General features: G+C 46.9%; 1 protein-coding gene across 1 annotated transcript in view; it reads left to right on the top strand.

Moving 5' to 3' along the window:
* The first annotated feature begins 7,120 nt into the window (after nt 1-7,120).
* The window catches only part of LOC116993636 (protein LYRIC-like), a 30,683-nt gene continuing 13,489 nt past the window's right edge, over nt 7,121-24,314 (top strand). The window contains exons 1-6 of the mRNA XM_033054468.1: nt 7,121-7,294; nt 7,370-7,468; nt 17,920-17,979; nt 19,173-19,263; nt 21,534-21,602; nt 23,398-23,601. Of these exons, the coding sequence (XP_032910359.1) occupies nt 7,121-7,294; nt 7,370-7,468; nt 17,920-17,979; nt 19,173-19,263; nt 21,534-21,602; nt 23,398-23,601 (697 nt within the window). The remainder of the gene's footprint in view (nt 7,295-7,369; nt 7,469-17,919; nt 17,980-19,172; nt 19,264-21,533; nt 21,603-23,397; nt 23,602-24,314) is intronic.

Raw genomic sequence — 24,314 nt, 5'->3', positions numbered from 1 at the left:
TAGGTTACAAAGGCTGGATGTTACCTCTCCATAAGACAATGTAGAAAAAGGATGTCAGGGAATGTGCAAAATAACAGACTCCAAAATCAGCAAGAGACCTGTTGAAAATGCCTTTTGGTGAGAAACAGTTTTAATATCTTTTCTTTATCAGAAATGAGTCTTAGAGGTAACATACATGTGACACTGAAGCACTTTCTCGGGAAGAACAGAATGAAACCACTGCCAGAGCAAGTCACAGAAATCAGTGATGGGAAACCAGAGCTAGATAATATTAAATTAGCAACAAGATGTAGGGTTTTTTCACGTGGAGGATGACTAAACATGAGAAGAAACCATGGAGGATGTGGTGGATGTGGTACATTTTTCAGACCTCCACATCTCCAGATCAAAGTGGAAGATCCTCTTCAGATGTGAAGCTTATCTGAGCACATCTAGGGACAGCCATGCCTTTGAAACCAGATCGAATGAGAATGTGATTGTGCCTGACACTGCAGTGTAACCACACTTCTATCAGTGGATGTGTATTCAGACATTTTTAACGCTAAAGCCTCCCTGAGGGGAGTGATACCTTCCCTCCAGTGTGTCAGCTGCATCTCTCTGAATGCTGCTTTTGATAGCAATAAACTGGGTGTCATCACTCTTTACTCCATGCTCACTGTGTCGTGTGCCAGTTTGGATTAAAGCAAAGAGAGACATCTTAATTGTAGGAGACTTCTCTGTAGACATCATGTTCCTGTAAAACTGCACACGTGCTGCTGGTTGCTGATGAAGGGACCTGGGAAGTCTTGAAAGCATGAGCTTGAAGTGTTTGTCAAAAGAAACAGCAAATTACCAGCTGGTTTCCCAGACAGCTGGATGTGGGACACAGGCTGAAAAGCACTGAGAATAAATATGCATGGAAAGAACATAATAAAGCCCTGTCTTTTGCTGCTAAACAAATCCGTCTATTGCTTGTATAAAATATTTATAGCAGTATGTTGTAGGTTGAATTCAGCTTTTTTTTTTTTTTTTTTTTTTTTTTTTTGAGAGTGGAAGGGAATAAATTTTCCTGCCAGACTCTCAAATCACCACTGAGGAGATGTGCAGAAAACCTACCAATCCTGCTGTATATTCATGCAGCTCTGCACAGGCTTCCACCCAGGGAAGAGTGGGTGCTGAGGGTGCGAGTGACCTGGGGCACTTAACAGCTTCTCTCTGAATTGCTTGACAGGGATGCAAACCTTTTCACCTCCAGGAAAGCCAGTTATGCATTCTTTTATGTCTACTTCTGCTTTGCTCTCAAGGCCTTTGATTTTATCTTTAAACCAGCGGTGTTTACGGTTCTCAAGATGATCGTGTTCTGCTAAACAAGTTCCTTTGTCCCACAGCGCGGCTGACAAATCTGCTAGTGAAACAATTTTACTATTCAGCAGCTTCAGTTCTGCCTCCAACTTTTTCTGTGTCGCCTTTGAAGTGCCAGTGCTGCATTGATGCCTGCCACGGCTCTGCCTGCCATGCATGTCATTGCTACAGCCCATTAGGAGCAGTTGCAGCCGTGCTCACCACTGGCTTCCTCCTTCCTTTGAAGCCAGTGTTCTTTGACTGGTCTTAATTAATGCATAAGCTGGGAAAGTGCCTTCTTTCCTCCTTTCAAGATGTTTTTTGTTTCTTTGTTTTAGCTTCATGTCTTTGGCTGAATAGATGTTTCCAGTATGTTCTTTATGAAAATGAAAGGGAAATTGAAGCTTACACAACTTTTTTTTATTGGTGAAAGAAACCCAGCCATGGTCTTTCTTTGACTGCATTACCATTGCGTGCTTTTTTGACTGCATTTCTTCTCTCTATTCAGGAAAGCCAAGTAACATGATTAAAGTCTTCTTCCAACTCAAAGACTTTGACAGCAAACAAAGATGGATCACTTACCAACTGAATGAATCATGTACAGGAAACCGAGGCAAGTGTTAAACATATTTACTAGGGGAATCAGTTAAGAATGGTATGCTGAAGATCTGCTATTAATTAACAGCAGTTCCCTGCGCTGAAACAAGAGATTGAAAAGCTATTAGATAATTAGTAAAATTCTATAAAGCTGCATTCCTCAAAGCAGCCACAGATGCCGAAAGGAAATGCCGGACTGCTAGGCCAGATACCAACTTGTCAAGGAATTAATCATCTTATTTAATGGCAAATACCTGGCCACGTGGGCAGCCGTGCAAAAGAGCTGAACAGTCTGAACAGATGGAGCACTCCTCTCTCATTACTGGTTATTGTCACGCTGCTGCCAGGCGTGCAGCCACCACCTTCCTCAGCTTCCTCATCCCCAGGCTGAGCAAGCTCAGTGCTTCATCGGCTTTAGGCATGTCCGAGGAGTCACTGCGAATTACACGAATATGTGATGAATGCGTGTCCTGCACATCAGCAGATGAAGCTCAGGGTTTGGTGCAGATGTCCCTTAAAGCCTGTAAACAAGCAGCTTGTGAGACCCCCTCACCATGCCAGCCTGTAAAGGAGCTTCATTCCAGCAGGGCAGGAGGGTCCCAAACCACAGCAGGAGGGACATCACTACCCACCAATGCCAGAAACAGAGAACTAACTGTGCTTTGATCTCAGCCACCTCCAAACATCCCCCTGCCCACATCTGCACAGTGCTCCCCAAAACCCTTCCCAGCTGTGGGACAGAACACAGACTGCTCCATGGCACTGGAATGGGTGCAAGCCCCCAGGGTTTTCCAGGCAGTCACCCCAAATCCCCGAGGCTCAGAGAGGGGAAAGCCAAGCCCTGTGATCCCAGGGGAAGGCTCTGAACAGCCTGGTCAGCACCAAGGGGAGGCACAGCTCATGCTCTGCCCCTGCTCTGGGATTTCTGAGCAGCTGCTTAGAAACAAAACTCTCCTGCCTTCTTTCACATGCAGCTTGCTGAACTCCTGAAGGTTGAGTCTGATTAAAGAGGTCTCCTCACTGCCCCTCACAAAATGGTTTTGCTGGGACAGTTTAAAAGCTTCCTCTCTGTCTCTGATTTGTTTGAAATCACTAATTTTTCTATCAGTCTGTTGCTGTTGATTAAACATAAGCAGTGGCAGGGTAGGGCATCTCTTGGCTTTTTGGGGAGAGTCCTTAAGTCAGAACCTTATCATTTTTGTGCAATGCTATTAAAACAGTAATTTAATTCCTTCAATTTTTAGAAAATTTAATTTTTTTGATGATTCAATAGACAATTGAAATTAAAATAATGCTTTAATTTCAGTTTGAAAACTCTGGTTTGCCTTTAACATGAAAACTGCCCAAATCAAGATTTTTGCCTTTTTTTCAGTTGCCATAAGACTTTGTCAAAATCAAACAGCTTTTCATGAAATATTTAAACATCAATAAGACTGGATTTTTCTCCAGAAAATTTCCCAAAGCCTACCTTCATAATTTCAGCACCCTGAATGACAAACTCTGCACAGAAGCAGACAGGTTTAACCAGAACCCATCAGAATTAATGTCTGCACTATTTTGTCAGTGAAAATCCATCACATTTTGGTCCACAACAGATAGGTGGTTCCAGCTTCTAATTATTGGACTTTCTGTCCAGGTATGAGAGCAACTCCCCATCTGACATTTGCAATTAGCTCAAGTCACACAAATGGAGAAATAGCCCCTCAAGTTTGCAATAAAACTTCAGTCTTTCCATATAACACAACAAAATAATAATTTGTGCTATTTTCATAGAGCAATAGTGTAAGAGATATGCTACCAAATGAGCCTCTAATAATACTAGAAAAAAAAAAAAAGGTCTAATATGATGATGCTTATCTTTTTAAATACAGTAGTTTCACGAATACAAGCCGCACGGATTATAAGCCGCACCCCCGGTGCCTCGACAATGTTGCTGTCTTTGTCAATAGATAAGCCGCACCCCGAATATTAGCCGCACTTTCGTTCGTCGCGAGAATCCGTGCGCAGCTTTCACAAATTGGCCAATTAGTAACAGGATCGCGGCATAGCGGGCTTTACTGGCTCGGGGCGGGGCCAGGAAGGCTCGGCCCGCTCATGGTTGCCGACGGGGCCGGGTGGCCCAGCTCAGCGCCACGGCTCGGCGGGGCTGGCCGGCTGGTGCTGCCGCCGCCGCCGGGCTCGCTGGCCCCCCTCTCCCGTCAGCACCGCCCCGCTGCCGCGTTCGCTCGCCCGGCTGGCAGGGCTGCCGCCGCCGGGCTCGCCGCCCGCCCCGCTGCCGCTTTCGCTCGCCCCGCGCCGCGCCTCGCGAGCGCCGCGCCCGCCCCGCGGCGCTTTCGCTCGCGGCGGCGGCGCTTCCGCTCGCGGCGGCGGCGCTTCGCTCGCTCGCGGCGGCGGCGCTTCGCTCGCTCGCCGCGGCGGCGCTTCGCTCGCTCGCGGCGGCGGCGCTTCGCTCGCTCGCCGCGGCGGCGCTTCGCTCGCGAGCGGCGGCGGCGCTTCGCTCGCTCGCCGCGGCGGCGCTTCGCTCGCGAGCGGCGGCGGCGCTTCGCTCGCTCGCCGCGGCGGCGCTTCGCTCGCTCGCCGCGGCGGCGCTTCGCTCGCGAGCGGCGGCGGCGCTTCGCTCGCTCGCCGCGGCGGCGCTTCGCTCGCGAGCGGCGGCGGCGCTTCGCTCGCGAGCGGCGGCGGCGCTTCGCTCGCTCGCCGCGGCGGCGCTTCCGCGAGCGGCGGCGGCGCTTCGCTCGCGAGCGGCGGCGCTTCGCGAGCGCCGCTTTCGCTCGCCCCGCCGGCAGGGCTGCCGCCGCCGCCACCAGGCTCGCCGGCCGCCCCCTCCCGTCTGCACCGCCGCCGCGTTTCCTCGCCCTGGCCGGCACTGCAGGCCCCCGCACCGCCGGGCTCCCCCACGCTGCTGGCCCCGATTATGCTGGGCTTCCCCCGCTGCCAGGCAGCCCCACCCGCCGGCCTTCCTGCTTCTGCCATGCTCCCCTGCACTGCTAGCCCCAGTTCTCCCGGGCTCCCCCGCCATGCTGGCTCAGGCTCTGCCGCCCTCCCTGCCCCGCCCTGCTGGCTCAGGCTCTGCCGCCCGCCCCCCACACTGCTGGCCCCGCCTCTGCCAGGCTTTCCCACCTCTGCCGGGGCCGGCCGGGCTCCAGCTTGGCTTGGGGCTGCCGCGGGCTCTCACTTCCGTGTTGGCAGCTTTTAGAATTTTGTTAATAGATTAGCCGCCCCGGAATATTAGCCGCACTTCCGGGTTTCCACCAAAATTTTGGTCAAATTGGTGCGGCTTGTATTCGTGAAATTACTGTAAATGCCATTAGAGGCCAGCCACAGTAATTGCCTCTATTGAAGAAAAAAAAGAAATAGAAGGGAATGGTGCAAAGCAGTAATCTCATACTCAATTAAGCAATGCTGACTCCTGAAATGTCTTTCAGCTTATGTTTCCCCAGGAAAAGATAAACAAACTAATTTAGATGAGCTGAAAGCAGTGAATTTATGTATGAGCTGAGGTATAGATTGTATGCATTTTTAACAGCTCAGACATGAAGAGATGTATCTTCATTTTACAAACAGAGAAATAAAGAAGGGTAAAAAATAAAAATCAAGATAAGTTAAAAAAAAAAAAAAAAAAGACAAGTATCTAAACTAACCACATAAGTGCCATTTTGAGCTATGGAGGAATTCCCCAGTCTCTGACATTTGCACATGACTACTCAGTTATCAGCTCAGGGCTCCAGATGGGTGCAAGATAGACATTCTCACAAGACATCAGTATCATGCCTAGGGACAGAAACACTCCATTCCTGAGGTTTTAGACCACAAGATTATTCAGTGTTAAATTTTAGAAGATAGGCAGTATGAGATAGAGGCAGAAAGTGATAATTTGTGTGATCCACGTTTAAGCAGAAGCTTCCTATCCCAACAACAGTGTTTGAAGCACCCCATATCCCCACAGCTCTCTCCTATGTATTAAGCATTTCTCCCTCCCCCCCAAAACCTTCTTCTCCCCATAAGGCCATTCAGCATATCATTTTATCCACAATTCTCCTGTAGTTTATCTGAAAATTTCTAGAGTGCTATAAACACCTTACTGTGCTTTCAAACACAGAGTTGTAATTAATCTAGGCCATGAGAACAACAAATCTGTCACCTCTGAAGGGCTGGTAATCCAGTGGAAGGATGGATAACAAGCCTTTCCCATTGCTATCTTTTCAGTGGGTTTGAGCTCCAGCACTCACACTCAAGACAGCAGTCTCTGCTAGGTGTGAAATAAAGCCATGACAGATAAAAGTCATTCCCTTAGCAGCCTTTTCTCTGTGCTGCCTTTGCTGCAAACATGACTTTTTATGCTGTTTTAGTTAAATAAGCTTTATTTACTAATTTTTTTTGTTGTTATGGGCCCTGATAAGACCCACTGCGTTTGTGCCAGCCATGCTGAGAGAACGAGGAGCTCGCTCCTTCCCTTCACGACTATTCAACATTTATTTATTGCTCAGAGGTTGTCCCGCTAGATTGACCAGGGCAAAACTCAGCTTTCCACTTTAAAAAAAAATACTCGGTGGCTTTGAAAAAAGACTTTCTGAGAGCATCATCTGCACTTATTCATCAGGTGGCTGGGGGAATTTTGCATCCTGCGCGGCAGAGGTCTGGCTCGAGGCGCTGTGCCCCGCGTTCTGCTGGCGGCGGTAGAAGGCTGGGATGAGAGAGAGCAGAGCGCATCTCGGGCTGCGTTACACGGCAGCGCTGCCATCGTCACAGCCATGGTGCTCCATAACCACGGGCTCGCAGCGCTGCCTGACAGCACCGGCGCGTCCCTAAGGACTGCTCTGCCTAGACCGGGGAATTCTGCAGGAAAGCATCACTTGTGAGCATCCCTGCACACCGCATCCTCGGCCGAACATCTGCGCTCGAACCATCGCCTCGCCTTCACCTTCCGTCGTGTGCCGCTGTCATCCTTCTCCAGGGAAGAGCCACTGCGCGCATTAACCCCTTCCTCCCCGGCGGCAGCGATCGGCCGCGCCCGGGGTCCCACTCCCGCCCCCCGCTCGGCGCACCCGCCCTTCGCCACGAGGCTCCCGTAAGCACCGACGTGTCCGCGCCCCCCGGGCCCCCCCGCATCCCCGCCCGGTCCCCCCGCGCCGCTCGGGGCGGCGGCGAGCGCGGCTCCGGCACCAACTTGGGGAGCGCGGCCAGCGGAGCATCCCCGGCACCCATGCTGGGCCCGGCGGCGCGGATGGCGCTGGGGGCCGGGGAGCTGCCGGGCCGGCTGCTGGCGCTGGGGGCCGGGGAGCTGCCGGGCCGGCTGCTGGCGCTGCTCTGGCCGGCGCTGGTGCTGGCGGCTGCCGCGGCCGCGCTGCTCGTCCTGCGGGGGCTGCGGGACCGAGGGGCCGCGCCGGGACCCCCCCGCCGCCGCGCCGCCGGGGAGGCGCAGGAGGAGGAGGAGGAGGAGGAGGAAGAGGAGGAGGAGGAGGAGGAGGAGGATGGCCCCGCGGGGGCCGGCGGCCGGGCGGCCGGGGCGCTGCCGGCGCGGCAGCCGGAGGAACAAAGGCGCACGGCGCAGGTAAGGAAGGGTTCCGGGTGTCGCGCCCGGCCCGCGCCCCGGGACGGGACGAGCATCCTTCCCTCTCTCCTGCCCGGCACCTTTTCAGGGCAGAGAACAGCCCTGCACCCTGTGCGTCCTGCCCCACCGGGCTGCTGCCACCCCATCCCGCCGTGTCTCATCCCATCCCACCGTGTCTCATCCCATCTCACCCTGTCTCATCCCATCCCATCCCGTCCCGCCCAGGGACGCACCGTCCCGAGCCCCTGGCTGTGATGCAGGGGTGAGGGGGCTCAGCACTCCCCCCGGAACCCTCGGCGGTGCCATCCAGGTGCCAGTGCAAGGCAGCAGGTTGCCCGAGCACCTGGCTGGGGGTGCCGGCACTGGCCTTGCATCCGCCGTTCTGTCTGACAGCATAACTCCATATCCTCTTTGCAGGGAGTCAAGTTAATGTCCATCATACTAAGAAGGAATATAAAGGAGTAATATCCATACTGCGGTGTTAATACTATGTGCTGATTATGTATATTTACTCCAAATCAAAGCTCTGTTGTTATTGCATGAATTCGTGGCTGTGAGCTGGTGATCATGGCCACCCTGTTGAATATATGCTGTGAGTTTGATTTGACGCACAGTGCTGAAGTTTCTGCATGACACTGTCATCACTCTGTTGCTTTGACATGCTGTAAGCTGTCTGTAGCAGAAAATCTCAGTGTAAATCACAGAAAACAATTTCATCGAGGCACTGCAATGTGGAAAGTAAAGCTCTCAGAATAACTTACCAAACATAAGTATGGACTTAAAATTAATACATCGAGCTTTTTAAAAACATTTTAATCTGTTACTATTGTCTCCTAGGTGTCATTTCTGAGCAAGACAAACAAAATGAGTTTGCAGGAATTTTTAAGTGTGCTATATAAAATAAGTGGTTTTGTTCCTCAGGAGCAGAAATGTGCCAGGCTTTCCATTGTAATGCTAGTTTTCAAGGGTATATTATTTTGTCATGGAAACTTTAGCTTTTAGTTGTATTATAGTTATCTTTTAATCAATTATTGCATTTTAGGTCATTTTTTCTTTCATCAGTCAGAGCAGAATCTTCACCTGGCAGCATAAGTACCCCTGAATTAGCAAAGAACAGCTAAATCCAAAAGCAATCTGAACAGAGCTGCCAGGGTCAAGGGGTGAAGAGGGATTTCAGTAACAATTTTATTACACCTTTATAATCATCAATACTAGATAACTTGAGTTGCCTGCAGAACCAATTAAAATTTTTCAGAGCCACCAATACAGGAGGCAGCGTGGGATAGAAAGGGGAGACACCCCCTTTATTGTTTAATCTGTTGCTATTTTCTCCTAGATCTTATTTCTGAGACAGACAAACAAAAGGAATTTGCAGGGATTTTTTAGTGTGTGCTATAAAATATGTGGTTTTGTTCTTCATGAGCAGGAAATGTGTCAGAGACAGCCCAGGTGCTGTGGTGGTGGCAGGGTTATTAGTTCAAGCTGAAGGCACAGATTTAGATGGGTATCTTCTAGTCAGGGATGCTGCATCTCATGGCCTAAGTAACACAAACCAGAGAAGAGGAGGGATAAACTGAAGGGATAAATTTGTTTACAGTCATGTGCAGTTTCTGCCATTAATCTCATCTTTTCCAGTGCTGAGCGATTCCTACTCTTTAGGGACTGGGCTCCAGCAGTTGCATTTACACAGTGGCATCATCCTCTATACAGACCCACTGATTATCATGCAGAGTATGGAAAACATGGTCCTGAGGAGGTGGAGCATGAGAAGAGGATGATCAAGAAAAATAACTTAAAAGATCCTAAAGATAGATAATCCTGAGAAAACATCTTGCACACTGGAATGAAAAACGAAGGCTTGTCCTCCCATGACAGTACCGTGCCTTTTCCTTTCTCTATTTGTCTCTTTTGTTTTCTTTTCCCCACCCTGCCTTCTCCACTGCTCCTTGTCATTTCCCATCAGATTCTCTCTGTCTTTGAAACATCATATCCTCGAGGCAAAAACTTTATCTCCTCACTTAAGTGTAAAATGCTGCACTGTTCTGGCACGGAGCTGCTGTGAGGGTGCCAGAACAGCCAAACACCTTTGATATGCTGAAATTTGCATATGAAAATTTCCACCAGAGCAGCAGCAGGGGTGTCATTAATAACAAAGTCTCCCATTCATAGACACGGCCAATGTGATAAGATGGGGTGTGCAGGTATTACAGAATAGGAGCCCCTCTCTGCTGCCTGCTGAGGTATGAAAAAAACAAGACACAAATTGCCTCCAGTGCTCAGGTGTGTTGATACATCCCAGCAGCCAAACATCTGCATATCCTGGAGTGGTGGATAAGTCAAGATCTTAATTAAAAGAACCTAGGTGGTTAATTATTTTTTCAGTTTGGGAATGCATGTTTGCCAGTAATTCCCACTTGCAGCCTCATGGGTGGGCTGTCAGGTTGCCTTCCCATGAAATCTGCTCTTACTTGGCTGCAGGATGATGTGGAACTGATCTTCCCTTTGTGTGTCCCTACTCCCCATAGCAATAGGTAGCCAGACCTGTCCAGGAGCCACAGTGCCCTGTTAGACCCAGACTAAGTGGCTTCAATAGCCCATGTGATAGAAGTCTGTTGAAACAAACTTTCATAGAATGGTTTGGGTTGGAAGGGGACCTTGAGGATCATCTGGTTCCACCTCCCTTGCTGTGGGTAGGGATGTGTTGTTCATTAGACCAGGCTGCTCAGAGCTCCATCCAATCTGTCCTTGAACATCTCCAGAAATGGGGCACCCACCACTCCCCTGGCAACCTGTTCTGGTGCCTCACCACCTCATGGTGAAGAACTTCTTCCTAATATCTCATCTAAACCTCCTCTCTTTCAATCTGAACTCATTCCTCCTTGTCCTCTTACTAAATGCTCTTGTGAGTAGTTCTACCCTATCTTTCCTTGAAGTTCCCTTCGGGTGCTGGGAGGCCTCAGTTGATCACTGAGGTGGTGCCCCCACCAAGACTCTCCAAAACCACATTCTCCTCCCTCCTGCTCCCAGCTTTCCCCCTCCCACCTGCAGTGGGATGGAGTTGAGACTTGGAGGCACAAAAGGTAAAGATCACAAAACTGAGATAAAATCAATTTACTGAAACAGCAACGAGATAAGAAAACAAACAGGAACAGGAATAATACTAATGACAGAGGGTACAAGAAAATAAATGATTCACACAGAAACCCCTTAACAATAGAGAATAGCAGACTGGAAGGAATCCCTTCTCCCCAAAAGAGAGTCCCTTCCCCTAGCCCCCCTGGCAATGACTACAAGGTGGGATAGAATAAGCTCCAGGTCCTGGCCACACTCCCTCACAGTTTCTGCAAAAAACTAACCCTGTCCTGTCCAGAACCAGGACAGTCACCCTGAAGCCTTCTCTTTTGCAAGCTGAACAACCCCAATTCTCCCAGCCTTTCCTCATAGCAGAGGTGTATCATCCCTCTGATAAACTTGGTGTCCTCCTCTGGATTTATTCCAACAGCTCCATGTCCTTCCTGCACTGGGACCCCAGGGCTGGATGCAGCCCTGCAGGTGGGGTCTCAGCAGGGCAGGGCAGGGCAGAGCAGAGGGGCAGAATCCCCCCCATCTGCTGCTTTGGGTGCAGCCCAGGGCACATTTGGGTTTCTGGGCTGTGAAAGTATGTGGCCAGGTCATGTCCAGCCTCTTTGTTCCAATGGATACATGGCCTGCACACAATCATACAAGCATATTTTGAATGGGATTTTGTGCATAGACCAAAATAAATTACATTCTGGCTGTTGTCACACAGCCACACACACACACACACCAAAAAAACCCTCTAGAAATTATGCTGAGAGTGTTTAGTCTTTTTCGGGATTGCCTTTTCCCTAATTCTGGGAAATTGCTAATGATACTTGCTGGAAGCCAACTGATCTGAGTGGGACAGTTGCTGAGTTGGGGCATTTGTGTTTACTCAGAGTTTTTGGGCTGTTCTGCAAATTGGTCAGTTGTAAAGAAGAGCATTTTTTACAAATGCAGTGACATCATCTTCCTTAAGCAGCTTCTAAAAATGTGTGCTGATACATTCAAAAAGAAAGCTTTCTGCTTTTCTGAAGTGTCTTTATAAACTGGAGATATTTTTTGCTTCTTACAGGATTGCTTAACAGTACCAGAACCACAGATCCATCCCTTCAGCTCCAGAGTTTTGCAGAGACTTTTTCTTTTCAGGTTACACAGTGTTTTTCATGCCAATGCAACACAGTTGCACAATTATTTTTATACAGCTATCTTGGATGAGAATTGATTTTTATAGTATCCTGGAAGGTGTTGGAGTTTGTAATTGCCTCCTTAAAATGGAGCCTTTATCCCTTGTTGAGATGTGCTCTGATTAATCAGAATAGAAGATCCCAGGAAAGTGATTTCTTCATCCCTCCTCACAACAGTAGTTTTAATCTACTCACACTGCAGAAACTCATTCCCCAGACATGTTTTTTTCCCCTGATTATGAGAGCAGCTGAACCAAGGCAGGTCCTTGTGTTTATGGCTGCTGTGTGGCTTCTTGTATGTCCAGGGAAGGTTGGCCAGCAGGAGGACCTGTAATGTAGGCAGCATCATCCTAAGGATGATTCACTAAATGTAATGTAGGCAGCATCATCTTGAAGGAAGTTTCCCTAAACTTTCTTGTACAATTGCTTTTGGGTATGAATGGCTACATATGCAGTCCTGGCTTCCACTCCTTATCATCAACCTGTGTTTGTGCTCAAGGGGTCCCTTTGGGCAATTTCATCCCTGGGAATATGTGCAGACAAATGGGTTTTCTGTGCTGATGACCCAGGTCTTTTTCCACAAGGTTCTTGGAGCATCCATTCCATGGGAGAACTGCCCCTTTCTTTTCTATGTTAGGTGCCTTGAGGGAAAGGGAAAATTTCACATATTCCTGGTGTGTAGTTCTCATATAATTGTCTGTTCATTGCATGTGTTTTCCTTGTAATTTTCCTTTCCAACAGACTCTTCTTTCCTACTGGGGACACATTTGTCTGAAGTGATTTTGCCAGGGAAAACTTTGCATTGCCACATGTCAATAACAGCTATTAAAAAAGAATATTAGTACTTACACAACTGATCAAAAACCAAGATTTGGCTCTCTTGTCCCTCCCCTTTGCAGATATGTCTCTGTAGTGTTGTGAGCAGTCATGTCCCAAAGAAGTTCCTTTATGTCCTTCTGCCATGCATGCAGAGCCACTCAGTTTCCTTTGCTAACAAACCCAACATTTTTTTGGCTTTCCATTGTCACCTGAGCAGAAATTGCCATTGTGTTATCCTTTTTCTAGCTGGTAGAACTGACTAATTTTCTTTGAAGCTGGTACTTTCCTGTTTCTCTGATGGCCTCTGCCTAAACCCCATCCTTTCTCCTCTGACAAATGCAGGCTTGTCTTTTCCCATTCACCTGGCTCCCATTGGTTTAGGGAATAGGTCTCCCAGAGCAAAGTCCATCGTCAGGACAAGACCATGTGGCAAAGGCAGGCTGGCCAGGATGTCTGCTCCCATTTATGAAACTCTGAACCAGAATTAATGAAAGCCAACACTGCTTTATTTCCCAACACGTTTGTCTCGCCCCTGCTCTCTGTCTGTGGATGCAGAAATGCAAATCCTGTCTGACTGCAGCAACAGCACTTGGGTTGCTCACCCTGTGGCCCAGCCCCTGTTTCTGTGCACAGCAGACAAGAACCCACCTGCAGAGAGCCAACAGTGAGCTGCAAGCGGTGCTGCAAATAATCTGACTCAGAGCTGGAGTGCAGGGAGCAAGGACTGCATCTTCCAGAGGATGCTGAGAGGGATGAAGATTTCCTGCTCACTTTTCAGCTTGTTGAGATCTACTGAGAAAGCTGAAAAGTGCAGTCATACCTTGTCCAGTTGTAACAGAGCGTGTTTAAGGGAGAGAGCATGTTTAATTTATTGCCCTGCTTTAGAAAGTCCTTTTTATTCTTTTCTCCTACCCCTTCCTTTATTATTTAATTTAGTGCCTGTTGGTGTTACTTTTGTCATACCAGTATTGCCTCTTGGCCTAAATCCACCACATTTTTCTAGTGTTGTAACATAAAGTGAAAAAAACTCCTTTTTTTTTCACTGGAAATGAGCACTAAGAAACAATTTAATTGAAGTACTTCTTAAATCTGGAAATGGTTTTGTGTTCACAGACCCCCTGCCAGAATGGGGTAGTTTTGCTTCCTTTCATTTCCAGTGTCCAACCCACTTAATTTGAGTTTTCTGAAAGTGGTAGCTGAGAACAATTTTCTGAATCTTTATTCATGTTCTTAAATGAATTCCCTGACTTCCAATGTGTGAAGCATATTATAGCTCCCTTTGGGTTTCATAGGCTGAGTTTGTTTTGTCCTAGTATCCCTCTACTGGGCAAACCTTTCCATGCCTTCCTAAGGATGGCAATTTTAAGCACCTTTCCCAAGAGGGACAAAGGGCAGTTAGTGAACCTGAAGCTGATATTCACATAATTTTTAATTAATCCTCTAACCAGCTGGTGGCACTGAGATGTGAAAGCAGGCTGCCCTGGTTTGACAGACCCTACAAAGGTGTTGGGTTTTATAAAAATGACTAGTCTAACAAGTGTCTAAAGGTAAGTCTCTAGTCATGCAGCTTTATGGCTTTGAATACAAAGTTTATATACTAAACCCAGTATTTTTTAGCACTTGGAAATGTATTACTTTGCCTCCTTTCTTTGTGACTTTATGTAGAACTATATTAACAGCATAAAACAAGTGAAACACTAGTTCAAGAGAATCAGAAATCACTAGTTTCAGAACAGTCATCAGAAATATAACCTCAAGTTACATAAAAAAGGAAAAAAAAGGCAGGGGGTGGGGGGGGGAAATCCTGTTCCACTGGGTCACGAACCAAATGGCCATGAACTAAAAATAATCTTGCTATTGTTCCACAGAATGTGAGTAGAAATTAATATGCTAAGTCTGATTCCACTAAAAGTCCTGATTCTGTTTCTCTGTATGTATTTGATGTATTTGGAATTGCACTTAAGACTTAATGTATTCATTTAATGTGCTGGATTTAGATGTGTTTTCCCTGTACAAAACTACATTTTTCATTAAGAAAAAAATTCCCCCGACAATATTAATTTCTCTTTAATGATTCCATTAGGTTAAATGAAATAAAATAATGAAAATTCCTTTTTCCTTTCCGTAGTGGCCAAATGGCACGATAAAGAGGCATGACTAATCCCCTACCCTAAGGGCTTCAAAAGGGAAGAATAGTGTAGGGTGGGGTTCCTCAGCCACACAGCCAGCTTACTGCCTGAAAAAGGGTTGGATAAGGGCAGGATTTAATACAAAAGGTCAGGCTAACATAATACATTTCCACTGAAAGGAAGTAGAACTCAGTAAAAATTCTTGGTGATGAAAGGAAGGGAGTTGCTGGTATTACTGAAGGATGGAAGAGAAGCAAGAGACATTTCAGGTTCGAAAGAAGAGCATCACCACAGTGGTGGGACGTGTGCTGAGCATCAGTCAGTGGTCAGGTTTGGTATTTTTTTGCACTCAGCTGCTCCTTAGGAAGGATGCAACAAGGTTCAGGAGTCCCAGGTGGGCACTTAGGGCTAAATAGCCACTCAGTCATCATGAAGACCCCTGGGACACAGTAAATAGACTGTCATAGTAAATGACTGTCAGCAGTATGTATTTAACCTCCTAGTCAGTGATGCAGACAGAGGGGGATGTTTGTCTAGCAGGTGAAATATCATTTAAGTAGGAAATGCTGTGCTTGTCTGGTACAAGCATGCAGCAGTCAGGTTAGCAAAGCACTAAAACAAAGTGCTGCGATTTTCCAGCTGCTTGTTTACTGTCATTTACATGGAGAGAAGGTCCAGGAATGAGATCCTGCTCCAGCTGAGACAAGTCTGTCAGAGCCAATATAGTTTGCATCTTCCTTAATCCTCTATTGCACTCAACATTTTCCTGCTGGAGTTCTTGCCTGTGTGAGGGCTCTGTACAGCCTCGGGCTGTGCTCGCTTACGCCAGCCTGGGGAAGGGAGGCAGCTTCATGTCCTTAATCCTGGCATTTCCTTGTCTCTGCCTGCAGTCCCTCATGCCTGCAGAAGCATCTTGATGTAAAGAGAGGCTAACAGGAGGTGGGATGGCTCTTATCCTCTTATCTGTGCCTGTCTGAAAGAAGGCAAAAAAGCATCCTCCTCTGTGCGTCCTAAGCTGTGCTGCGATTTCTGTGCCCATGGTGGCAGTCGTGCTCAAAGTGCCTTCACTTGGGAGGTCCATTTGCAAAGCCTTTAGCAAACAGTGAAGATTTCATTATGAAAACTGGGAAATCACCAGGGTTTGATGACATCAGGAAGGAATATTCCACTTTCATGTTGTTTGGCTTCCCCCAATCATTTCTTCTTGCATTCATCCGATAAAATTCAGTTCTCCTGAAGTTCCCTGGCATATAATGGCATATCATCCCCTAAGATTCTATATTGCATAGGAATTCTTGTCCACTGAGACAAGATTTATCTGTATTTTCACACATTTAAATATACAGAAACATATGCTGAGAAAGAGAGAATAGTATAAGCTCAAGATTTATCATATCTACATGGTTCAAAATTTCACCAAAATGCCCCTGGTTATGTATTTCATATCCCACATTTTATGTGAGAGGCTGCTTCCCTCCCTGCTGCAGGTAGAGCAGGGTTTTTTGCTTGAGCAGAGCAGGAGATGGACAGTGGTTTGCTTTGTGGGGTTTATGGAGTGCCTCTAGTAAATGAACCTGAGATTCTCAGAAGAGAGTGCCCATGGGAAAAAACAAGACAGCCTTGCTTGCTTCTAACAGATGTTGCTGGGCTTTAACAGAGAAGTAATTATTTTACTAATGTTCAGAATAACATAATTGTAAACAATTATATTGTTTGCATATGACAGCTGAGGGAGACGGAGGAGATTTTGGCTTAAGCTTATAATGTGAAGCTGGTTTGGTTACTGATACAACAGGCAGGGGTTTTGCCTCCTGCTTCTGTGACGTTTTACTGGAAGATCCAGAATCAGTATTATCTGTGTGCAAAGTCCATAGTTTTGGGGCTTCCTCTCCTAATAACTGTGGAACTTGGGACGAACACCAGCCTGATGGGCCCATGTCCACCATGGGCTTGTAACTGGTCTGGAATTCCAAGCAAACACCTCCAGGGATGAAGCATTTGCCAGCATACAGGTGCCTGTCCTGCACTTCAAACCAGACCTTTCTAAGACTTGTGAAAAATAGCTCTAAAATCCCCCAAATATCAAAGAGATGACATTAAGGGTGTGAAGGACTGCAGCCCCACTGGGTCTGCTGGGAGAGACACGGGCAGTCACCCCCAGGATTTTATCTGCTGTTAACTAATCACTGGCACAGTGTCTCAGGACAGAGCTGACCTGGGAGAGTGGGGAGAGGGAGAAGGCAGGAGGAAGCATCAGCTGGCTTCCCTTCCCCAAGAGGACTGGGCACCTGAATTCAACAGGGATCAGAGGGGTTTTGCTCCAGGCAGGGCTGCCAGGGATCCCTTTGCCCCTGGCAGAGGAGGCAGAGGATGGATCAGGGATTGGGGTGACAGCTTGAGTCAGGCTCCCTTCTGGGAGATGTGGGTTCAGCTAGCAGCCCAACAGGTCTGATGGACTGAAGGAAGCCTGGGCAGTGTGAAGAGCAGCTGCATTGCACAAGGAGAGCAACCTGGATCAGTCAGAGAAGTGCCATACATCCAGCAACGAGCTGCTGTGTGTGTCAGGGGAAAGAGAGGCACCTGGGGAGGGAGCTTCAGCCTTGCCTTGGGTGCTGCTGGCTCTGCAGAGTGTGCAGTGGCCCTTCCTGGCACAGCCCTTGCTGTCCCAGCAGCAGATTTACACCCTCCCATCCCTGTAACTGGTGGATGGCAATTGCCAGGGAATTCTGAGACAGCTGAGACATTAATCAAACTATAATTTGAAAAGTCCTTAAACATTTATTGTTTACTTTACTGGATTTAGCTAGGATAAAATCTGTTCTTTTAGTTGGTCAGATAGACTTGAGAAGAAACATAAGGTCCACCCCAACTGGTAAACAAGAATTAAAATAAGCCTTCTCATGTCTATGCTGTTTCTTTAAGCCAGGTTTACCCTATTTGAAAAACAACTTTGATCCTAGACAAGTCTTATGATAAACCACAAATATGTGTGCTTTGGAATAAATCTTTGAGGAGTTTCTGGATTTACATTCATAAAGGCTTAGCATACACTAATTAATTTGGAATAAATTACTCCAGTTGGAACAAGGCCACAAATTCTAGCCCAGATTTGTACAGGGGGTTGCTTAGCTGTATCTTTCAGACTATTGCATGCATTATGGGAAGATATTGAAATAAATATGTTTATATATATCTACAGATACACATGTATGCATGTATATGTATTATAATGCATTTTTTATTGTCTACCTCCTAGGTTCCAGTGAATGGCCATCTTATCACATCAGTCAACATCAGAGAAAAAAAGCTCCTCAAGGTACCAGCAACAGTTTTAGAGTTTACATATTATCTTTCAAGAGACAGTTGTTTTAAGAATGTTCTTTTTTTAGGTAGTTTGTTCTTTCTTGGTGTGCTGCACTTAAGAGATGATGCAGGAATGTAAGCCCGTGCAATTTTCTGGCACAGCCACACTGTAGTGTTTGTCTCTGCCACCACAAGGGGGATGCTCTCATCATCCAAGCCCAGAAGTGGGTGCTGGAATCTCCCGTATTTGCATTCCAGCTCTGACAGGGACATTTCCTAGGGTCTGTGTAAGGGTTTTACCTTGGGCATTGGGCGCTTGTACTGGTGTGGAGGAAGAGGCTAATGCTTTACAGAGCTTCCAAGTCTTTACAGCAAGTTCCAAGTTGCCCAGACAAGCTGTGTCTTCTCCATCCCTGAAAGTGTTCAAGGCCAGGCTGGATGGGGCTTGGAGCAGCCTGGGACAGTGGAAGGTGTCCCTGCCCGTGGCAGAGGGGGTGGAAATGGGTGATCTTTAAGGTCCCTTCCAAACCATTCTGTGATTCTAAGGGAGGAGCACCCCCTGACCCTGGGCAGGGAACTATATTTATGGTAGGGGTTTCCCACCTTGGAAAAGTCAAGAACCACTGTTTAAAGTAGAGAATTCAAAATTTATGGTTCAAGGTTAGTGCTAGTTTCATCAAGCTGTATGAAAATGGCCTCAGCTACTCCTGTGCCCTTTCAGATTAGCGCAAACTACAGACACCTTCACTAAAAACAGGCTGTGCCATGGTTTGAAGAGAGGAGAGGCAGGGGTTTTTGTTAAGCATTGGCAGGGTCCTAACTCTTGATTATAGCATTCCTGATTTGAAAGGGGACAAACACTTTAGACTTTCCTCTTTCAGGGGAAGAACATTAGAACCCAGGAACAATGAATGCAAATCTTACTGCAGAGCAGGTACCTGAATTAAAATGTGAACTTTCTAAACTAGCAGATAAGTAAGACTTGTAAGTCCAAAGCAGAAGCATTTATTGATTTGGAATTCACAATAAAATCTGCTCAGGAAGACTTTTGCACACACTTAAGAGACTCCAGCAACCCCCTACTCTCTCTGAATACCATGGGATGTCTTCATTTGGCAATTACTGCCCTGACTCTTTTTTTCTCCTAGATGAAACGTAACAAATATTTGTTTTATCTTTCTGCTATCTATCTCCTCTATACTGTAGCCTAAGAAGAAGAGGAAAACCCAGTGCTCAGACAAAGAGGTGCCAAAAGATCTGCTTTCTGTGGAAAAAGACAAACTCCAAGAGGAAGAAGGTAACAGAACTGATTCTTCAGTTATCTGATGCATATTAACAAATAATAGCATGGGATGAAATATGTCAAAATGGAGGTCTTCTTTATATTCTAGAGTTCTGTGTTAGTGGGGAAAGGTGCCAGTTTGAGAGTTATTTCTGTCACCTGCTCCTTCCTATGTGGACAGGTGCTGTTGTGATCCAGTTTAATTACAGAGGAATAAAGAGAACTAACTCTCTGGGAATAAAATGGATAGAACTCCGAAAGATTTGAATATACCCAAAAAACATGATTCAAACCAAACAAGCTTAGATGTTATAAAAAAACAGTATGTTTTATTTAATAATAAAAAGAGGCAAAGAGAAGGCAAGAGAAAAGAAATAAAGAAAAGTACAAAAAGAGGGGGGACAGTGGGAGTGACAAAGATTAGAATGTGTCACCTCTCCATGGGTTTCTACGATGCCTTGTTGCTTCCCTCCATCTGCTCTTCTTGGTGGTTGGGCCCCCCTGTCTAACAGCACAGAATCCCATGGATTAATACACATTTGGGCAGGTGGGAATGCCCATGTGCCTGCCCAGAAGGGAGCAGGTTTGACTCAGTCCCTTGCCACTCTGTGGATCTCTTGCATCTCCTGCAGTGCTCTGGTGCAGAGCTGGGGACTCCTTTGGGAGGGACCTTCCTGGGCCATGACCCCTGCCCTGCTGTCCCTCACATGGATGTCCCTCAGATGTGGCTTTCCTGGGGTGAAGGGGCCCCACAGCTGAGCTGGTCTGCACAGCAGAGGATGGGCACTCCCTGCCCCACACCCAAAACCTTTGGAGCAGGGTCTGTGCCAGCCTGGCAGCAGATAAACCTCAAACAAGGTGCTGGGCTGTGGGTTCTCTTCCAGATGCTTTGAACAACAGTGTCACCTTCCCTAACTCAAGTTGCCTTAGGTGGTTTAACTCACAGTTCAGGGTTTCAGTCAGGAGCCCATCCAGGGTGGGCTTTGGTGGTGAAGCATCATCATGCACTTTTTCTATAATGGGCAAAAGTCCCTCATAAAGATGTTTAAGCCATAAACCATAACATTTCAGTCTCTGACAGGGCCACGTGCTTTCCTGCCACCCTCCCCAGGTGCCAGCTGTGCACACAGGGAGGGCACATCTGCAGGTGAGGAAGGATCTCTGCAGTGGTCAGTGGCCAGCAGGGTCCTTCATGCTCTTCCCCAGCCCTGTGGCCCCTGCCCTGCTGACACACACATTGCTGTGTCCATGGCTGAGGCTGGTAAAGGTGCTGGGGCAATTCACAGCCAGCTTGTAGCACACCTGTGAGCAGAGCCAAGTCCTTTGTTTGCCAGCAGATCTACAGAGAAATCTGGCAGAGGCCAGCAAGGCTTGGGCAGCTAGAATTTCACTGGAAAATACATTACATCCCATGAGCCCCTCTCTGCCTCCCCCCACCAAGGGTTACATTGAAAACAACAAATTCTAAGCCTTTCTGGGCTTAAAAGATTACAATGTGATTAGTGTGGTGGTGAGAGGGAGAGAAGCCCTCGCTGCTGTTGGACCAGAATCCGTCCTGGGGCCCGTGAGGCTGCTGGGGGAGAAGGGGACACAGCAGACATTTCTTCAAATGGATCTGTAATTTTCTGAATGGATGAGCCAGCTGAACTGTTTCATATGTTTTTCGGGGATTTTTCATGCATTCTTCAGGGATGCTTCAGAGAAAGGAGTGTCTTGGTCAGCTCCAGGGGCTGTGATTTTTCCTTCATTAACCATTTCTGCCAGCACCTCCTCTGACTTCTTGGGTCATGGAGAGCATGGACAGAGACAGGATGTGACCCCATGGATGTGAATGAATGTGTGTGTAAACCAGCTGAGTGGGAGAGGGTGTCCACATTGCAGAACAAGTCTTAGGGTATGTTCAGGGCTAGAGGAACACAACACATTGAAGCCCTATTTACACTGTCAGACATGTAAGGTGGTTGATGCTCTGCTGTGACCTCTCCCCCAAGGGAATGGGTGCCACATCAGGCTGACACACAGGACAGAAGAAAATGTGCAGTTATGTGAGTCAGGACACCACAGACAGGTCTGTGATGGGGATTTCTTATGTAACACATCTCTGCAGAGGAAGCAAAGGTTTCACAGGGGACATTCTGCACACAGGGGACGTGCTGCACGAGATCTGCCTCTTTTACAGCCAGCACCAGAAACTTTGAGATGGCTATTTACCTTGGTGCTAAGCAGTAAAGGCAATGAAGAAAGTTCTTTGATAGCTTAAAAATGAACTTTGCTCTGTGTTGTAGGAATTTGGCAGACCAAGATCAGCAGCCGTGAAAAGAGACACTTAAGGAAGGAAAGGCTGAAACAAAAAGGTAAATGTACAGGCTCAATTCACACACCTCATCTGGCTGGATTTGTTACCCCTCCCCACACCCCAGCATCTTTCTGCTTGCTCTATTCATTATTTGGCAGCAAAATCCATGCACTTACTGAGGCTATTTACTTAAGAAATAAGCTTTGGGAGCTTTTACTTGGGAACTTGCCTTTTACTCCATGCTCTCATTAAAACACACAGCAGAGCACACAGCATTACCCACAGGACTTGGAAAGCAGATGTCTGTTAGATTGTAGATATTCTAAAGGCTTGGTGTCACGTGGGCTTGTTCCTTTTGTGTGGCTTGACAGAAGTTTTCAGATAATAGACATATAAAAACACACACAGTTTTCTCAGTTCCAAACAGGTTCTTTAGTCCAGGATTGCTCAGACTAAAGAACTATAACAGGAATATACTCTTACCCTAATGAGATAAAATGAAACAACACTTTGTGCTCACTCCACGTTTTTCCTCTGGGGATTTCAAGGTGTCTGCTGTGCACTTATGCCTATATTCATTTCTGCTAAATTATATTATATGTAATAACCACTATATGAGAGCAGGTCATGGAATGAAGACATTTGGAAGTATTTTCATTATTGATAAAATGATCAAAATAACCTTTGGTTTATAATATGAGAGTTATTTAGAAGCTAAGATAGGAGTTTGGATATTGGAGAGATGTAGCTGGATTGGGAGATGTAGCTGGATATATGTGTGAGTAGCGCACTGTCTGCAATAAGGCTCTTAAAGTGCTCTCAGATGCTCTATTACAATTGAAGGGCAAAGGGAACAGGAAATTTCAATAGAAACATATACAGATACCTTGGGACCACTTTATCATTTGGATTATATAGAGTTAAATATCAAGAGTTTAGATTTTAAACTAAAAGCTAGAGTGCTGAGATCTCCACTTTCTCTCCAGCAAAGAGAATGGGTCCACATTTCATTCTTCATGTAAGCTGACCTGCTGTCATCAGTGGTGCCAGCTGCACATGCAGAACCCCACAGGGTTTAACCCTAAGGTCATGCAGGGGTTAAGGGCTTTGCTGACCCAGGAAAGGGAGCTCGGTTCACCAAGTCTCATTTGAAGCACCAGAAGTCTTAGGTGCAGTCCTGCAGCCTGGGCTGTGCAGAATGCTGAACCCCATGGTCATGTTAGCATGGGCATTTACAGAGTAGTGAGATCTGATCTTTTAGGAAGAAGTCCTAACCCTGCCGAGTGCTGGCTGCTGTTCCTGGCAGGGGAGAAACAGCAGCATCAGCATTGAGGTATGTGAAGGTGGAGCTGATGTCAGCAGTGGTCTCCTTCTCACCAGAGCTCCAGAAAATGCTTTGCTATTCTGAAGGCTGGAGTCATAAAATGCTTAAGGAGTCCTTTGGAACAAAAATGGTGGAGATAACTCTCATTCATTAAAATATTCATATGCCTGCACTGACTTCTCTAGCAACTTTGAACTAGCAACATCCAAGAGGTTTGCTTTCTTTTTTGTTGGAGGTCCAGTTGTCCTCTTTCTCTCCCTTCACTGTTCTGGGCCCCCTGAGCCTCCCCTCCAGGGAGGGATGCCCAAGGCCACTGTGGTGCTGTCCTTCTCTCATTGGCCTTCCTGTTTTCCACTTCAGTGTCCCATCCCTGGAGCCCTGCTTCGCTGGCATCACAGCTGTAAATAATTTCAGTTGGAAATAGTCTGCTGGGTTTAGATCAGGCTTTGCTCTCTTGTCTCTCCTGTACAAACTCTTCCTTGCCATTAATAATAATGATGATCCTGTGGTAATGTTTATTCCCGAGAAGATCCCAGCAGAGCATCCCTGGGCAGCTCGGTGGTTGAGCCAGCCTTTGACTGGGATGAGAAGGGAGCGGTGTGGCCACTCACAGAGGACACCAGTGCTGGTGGAAAAGGTGCTTTCTTTGCCAAGGCAGAGCTGAAGGGCTCAGGAGCCCCACGGGAAGAATCAGCACCGTCCAGAGCAGAAGATGATGTTTTCTCCAATGTAGGTGAGTGTTGACATGCAAATATTGCCGAGGAGAATCTTCACAAATTGCTGTGTCCTTATAAGAGTGTAGCCCCATTGACATTCATCCTGCACACACAGTGTTGTCCACCCCACTTAGACCCTGCCAGGTGTCATTTATTTCCCAGCAATGTGAAAAGGGAGGTCCTTATGGCAGGAATTCCTGGTGCTGTAGACTACCTGCTGGGTGCAAGTTATTTTCTACCTACAGGTATTATCTGTGTCCTTTACAACCAAAGCCTTGCCTTCTGGGGATGCTCAGACATGGTCAGAGTTAGGCTGCAGGGTATATCTGTGTATTTCAAAACAGGAAAAGGCAGGATATTCATAAATCAGAAGCATTTGGTTTTGACTACATTCTCAGTGATCAGTTGAGCATGGTGGCTGAATTAAATGGTATATAAGGCCACATGATGACTCATCTTCAATAGCAGTAATCCAGTACTCTGATTACTCAAAAAATGCTCTTAGATTGCCTGCATGTGAGTTCTCTTCTCTGCTAGGGTCCTTTTCTTGAAAAGTAGAGGATTGATGGGAGGACATTAGTACCATTTTTACTCTAACGCTTTCAAAAGGCCAAATTCCAATACATGATAACAACTTCTGCCAGTAGTGCATAAAGAGGGCATCAGTTCAGATGAGGGAGGAATTTAAGTCCAGAGAAGTGCCATGCTGATGTGATATGCATGTTGGAAG

This window comes from Catharus ustulatus, chromosome 3 (assembly GCF_009819885.2).
Source record: "Catharus ustulatus isolate bCatUst1 chromosome 3, bCatUst1.pri.v2, whole genome shotgun sequence".
Taxonomy (NCBI): Eukaryota; Metazoa; Chordata; class Aves; order Passeriformes; family Turdidae; genus Catharus; species Catharus ustulatus.
Note: the sequence above shows the minus strand (reverse complement) of the source record. Positions and strands in the feature narration are given on the sequence as shown.